Genomic DNA, 4,248 nt, shown 5'->3' with positions numbered 1-4,248 from the left:
TGAATCATATTCAGAAGCTGAAGATATCTTTGATTCATTCTCTTTCAATTTAAATCTCTGATTGAGACCGGAAACATCGAAAGCAACAGAAACATGATCAAGAACCACCCGCCTCATTTCTTGGACATCAGGGCCCAAAAAATCTAAGCCAAAAAACAAAATTAAAAGGGGGGGGGGGATATATATACAAGTATACGGCCTTCCTCTTCCGCTTCCAGTCTTCCTTCTCGGATGCCAAGAAAATGCCGGGATTTTACTCATACCCGGGAACGATCTCGTAGAATTAAAAGCGCCCAAGTGAAGGGTACGAAAAAAACAGTGCGAGACCCTCATCAACTATTCTAAGAATCACTAAAATTAATCTCTCCAACAGATGAGCATGGTCACGCAGCGCCTCACGATGTAGAACCTTGCCCTCTGCTCCTTCACAAGCCTAGCGCACTTTCTCGTAAAAGCACACCTTCTCTGCGGGGAAGTCTTCATGAAAGGAGTAGTCGAGGAGCGGCTTCTAGATGAGCCTTCTTTCTTCGAAAGTTTCCATTTCTCATCAAAGTAAAACGGTGGTGGAGCACTGGGTGCACGAGTACTGGAAGACAGGGAAGCCATGAACGTACGTACTACTTTCTTGACTGACTTTTTTGAGAGAATTCTCTTTCCCTTAGGCTTTTGGAACACAGAGTGCGAGGAAAAAGCAAGCAAAGAGAAGAGGGAATCAATGGGCAGAGAGCAGCGAGACTCAGTCAGTCAGTGAGGAAGAAGAACGGAGAGTTGGTATTTATAATGGGTTAGGAAGGAAAAGGCGTTGCAGTGTCTATCACCTGGGTCTCCCTTGCCTCGAGAGGCCCACCAATATTTTAGTAATTTATTATTTAATAATACAAATAAATAAATAAACTCTATTATATTGAGGTGGGTTCCAAAAGCACACGTCATGACTCATGGGCTTCTCAATTCGGTAAAATGGAGGGGAGATGGGAATTTAATGCACGAAATCTCAGTAAGGTTGTGGGGGTTGTAATCGTAAATTGCTAGGGTTAGGAAGATAAGTTTGCAGTTTGCATAAAAGCTTTACAAGATTAGAGATAGACGAAAAAGATTACAGAACAGAAGATCTATGATTACGAAAAAAGAAAAGTTGGTATTAGATCAGATGCTGCCCTCTGCAAGTAAACCCAGTTGGCAGGTAAAACCAAAAAACATGGCTTGTCGTGAAAAATTAGGGCTTGTGACATCACGCGCTTGAAGTTTAGGTGGCCCAGCAGGAATGTTAACTGCACTCAGTAGAATCTCTTAAAGAGGAGTGTGTGTGACTCTGTATGATGTGGAAGCCACCTCTACCGAACCATTTGGAGGGAAAGAAAAAAAAATACATATAGAAAAGATGCCTTGCTTGTTTTTTTTTCTACGAGAGTAAAACTTTTTTGTCACGTAATCTCACCAAGTACGCATTGCTTTGCGTTAATTTTGCCGAATGAGAGAGTTCCGAATTTATTATGTTTCTCGAGAAATTTCAATAAACAGATGAATTCGCATCGAGACAGAAATTCCGGCAAGATAAATGGATTTGGACAAAATTTGAAAAATATAATATATATATATATATGAAATAATTTTAAATGAAAAATCCGTTTAATATTAAATATTAGATTCAAATTAAAATTAGATAGAATTGAGACTAATTGAGACTAAATTCCAAATACGAGACCATAGGTTAGGTGGTTTTGTTCTGCACGCATGTCATCTTGTTACAATCTCATTAGTCACATATATATATCCGTACTACTCCACCATTGGATAAGAAAAATCATTTCTCAAAAAACAAAAATCATTCCTCTTGTATTGGATATAACGATCGGAAATGATACTTTTGGCATATATTTTATAAATGTTATGAACCTATGAGTTAAAATTCATCATTGAAAACTATCTTTTAAAATAAAGATGTTTAAGAGTTTATAAACCAGCAATTAATCACATACTTAATCAATGTAGAATTGTAACAACCACCACGCTCCGCAACCGACTTCCACGACAGTCCCGACGCTCACACGGACTAGTTGTACGCTAGGTCTTTTCTTAACTCCAGGCGATCATCTCCCGTTCCGCACGATTGCAACCGTCGCAACATGGCCTTAGACGTGGGGTGGCTCTGATACTATTTGTTATAAATCCATTAGGTAGAACTCACCTTTAAAAACTAGCTTACAAGGAAATGGTGCTTAAGAACTTATAAACCATCAATCAATCTTATACTTAGTCGAGGTAGAATCGTAACAATAAAAAATATATATATATATCATTTCTTTCCTCATAATTATCTCATCATCTGATGATGTGGTATTAAATATTTAAATCTATTATCTAATGCTACATCATGAGATAATGAGAATATAATAAAAATTGAGATAATAAATAACATTACTCTAAATTATATATATGTACGTCTATAATCGTATTGAAAAGCCTAATTCATATGTGCTTCCATATTCATCAAATGCACGTTTAGGAAATTTAATCATGATCGCCTGCATGGAGCCATTAATCATCCTCATCGGAAGACTCCAAAATTCCAAATGCATGAAAGGGGACGCAAGACATTTCGTCGTATAGGAAGAAACCCGTCGTTGGAGAAAAACGTACAATAAAAGGGAATATTTGGAGTGATAAACTCTACATTTTAAGCTTGAGTAACGATAGGTTTACAATGCCTATTTATAAGTGAAAGAAAAAATTTACACAACCTCTCAATCTTTACGCATCACATATTTTTTAATTTTTATTATTTTTTTCTTTCATCAAATTTTTAATATATGAATAATGAATAGAAAAAAAAAATATTTTAAAAAAAATAAAACTCAAAAAAAAAAAAAAATATAAAGATTTAAAAAAAAAAGTGGTGTGTGGAGATTGAGAAAATTGTATAGCATTGTTCGTAAAATATTTTATAAAAATAACATCACTTTACAAAAATACTCTCATTTTAAAATATATATTGTAAAATGTGTTATGAAATATATTGTGCGGATATATTTGCTCAATTTATATATAATTTTAAATATAATTTTTTATTATATTTAAATCCATCAAATCAAAAGTACAAAATAAAATAATATTTAAAATTATAAATAAGTTGTTATAAAATAGTAATTCTATCATCTCTCTCCGAGCTTTTATTTGTACAAAAAACATTAATTTATTTAATTATTATATATTCTTCGAATATATTTCCACGTCGAATATTAATCTACAGCTAGCAGCTTCCACGATCGATACCCAAAAACGTCCATGTCGATCATGTTTGCATTGCATTGCAATGGTGCAGCTCTAACTATATATAAAAGAAAAGAAGAGAAATATTTTAGTTACAAAGAAATTATATAAAAATAATCTTACAAATTGATATGATTTAATGTGGTTTATTAAATTATAAAATTTTTTTATATAATTTTTTTTTTATAGATGTAACGGTCCTCATAAAAGAATGCATGTCGTTCCTCCTCGATCGTAATCTCTTTATTTCCCATATATCCAAAGTGTGTTGGTAATTATCAGATGACCAGGTGGCTGTGACCGTACAAGAGGCATGCGCAGCTTGATGAAATATCCCATGTTGCCCACAGTGACAGATCCATTGTGTTGCATGATCAATCATTACAGCTATTTTTGAGCTTGTTTCATCTTATGGGTACGGCTGAGTGATTGAATCGACCAGGTTACCAAAACTGTGAAGAGACTTATATCATCGATGTCAGATTTTCGTGATGTCGCACTAAAATAAAAAAAAATAAATCACATCCTAAAATCATCAATACGTTCCGTCGATTCCCCTGATTCAGCCAATGAGGACGCCTCTGTTTATCCTCTTCCTTTTCTTAGAATCTAAAGTGAATATACAAGGATCAAGGCTGCCAGACTACACATTCGTGTATACATGATTAATATACATTGAATTATCGATTATTTACGGGATGTGACATGACTTTGGTAATCAAGAAATTGATCTTATATTTATTTTAGATCGATTATGTTGTCTCCGATTACATACTCATGATGTGTTACATTTTAAACTACAATTTATCTAGATGGTAAATAATTTGCTTTATTACATACGTAAAAACTCCATTTATACTTTCATACTTTTATTCTTTGAAAGTCCTGATAACTTAAAATTATTTTGGATTCAAATATAAGATGATATAATTTTTAGATAAAAGATAAAAGTTGAAAAAAATATTATTAAAATATTAT

At 33.4% G+C, this 4,248-nt stretch overlaps 1 protein-coding gene across 1 annotated transcript; it reads right to left on the bottom strand.

The window, feature by feature from the left end:
- Nucleotides 1-761, bottom strand: LOC108984077. The gene has a single exon (XM_018955907.2). It carries the CDS (start codon nt 604-606, stop codon nt 358-360), a length of 249 nt encoding a protein of 82 aa, XP_018811452.1. The 5' UTR covers nt 607-761; the 3' UTR covers nt 1-357.
- Between the last annotated feature and the right edge of the window lie 3,487 nt (nt 762-4,248).

Source organism: Juglans regia, chromosome 12 (genome assembly GCF_001411555.2).
Source record: "Juglans regia cultivar Chandler chromosome 12, Walnut 2.0, whole genome shotgun sequence".
NCBI classification, from domain to species: Eukaryota; Viridiplantae; Streptophyta; class Magnoliopsida; order Fagales; family Juglandaceae; genus Juglans; species Juglans regia.
Note: the sequence above shows the minus strand (reverse complement) of the source record. Positions and strands in the feature narration are given on the sequence as shown.

Coding starts and splice junctions, on each gene's coding strand:
- LOC108984077 (XM_018955907.2), bottom strand. CDS start 606: ATGGCTTCCCTGTCTTCCAGTACTCGTGCACCCAGTGCTCCACCACCG.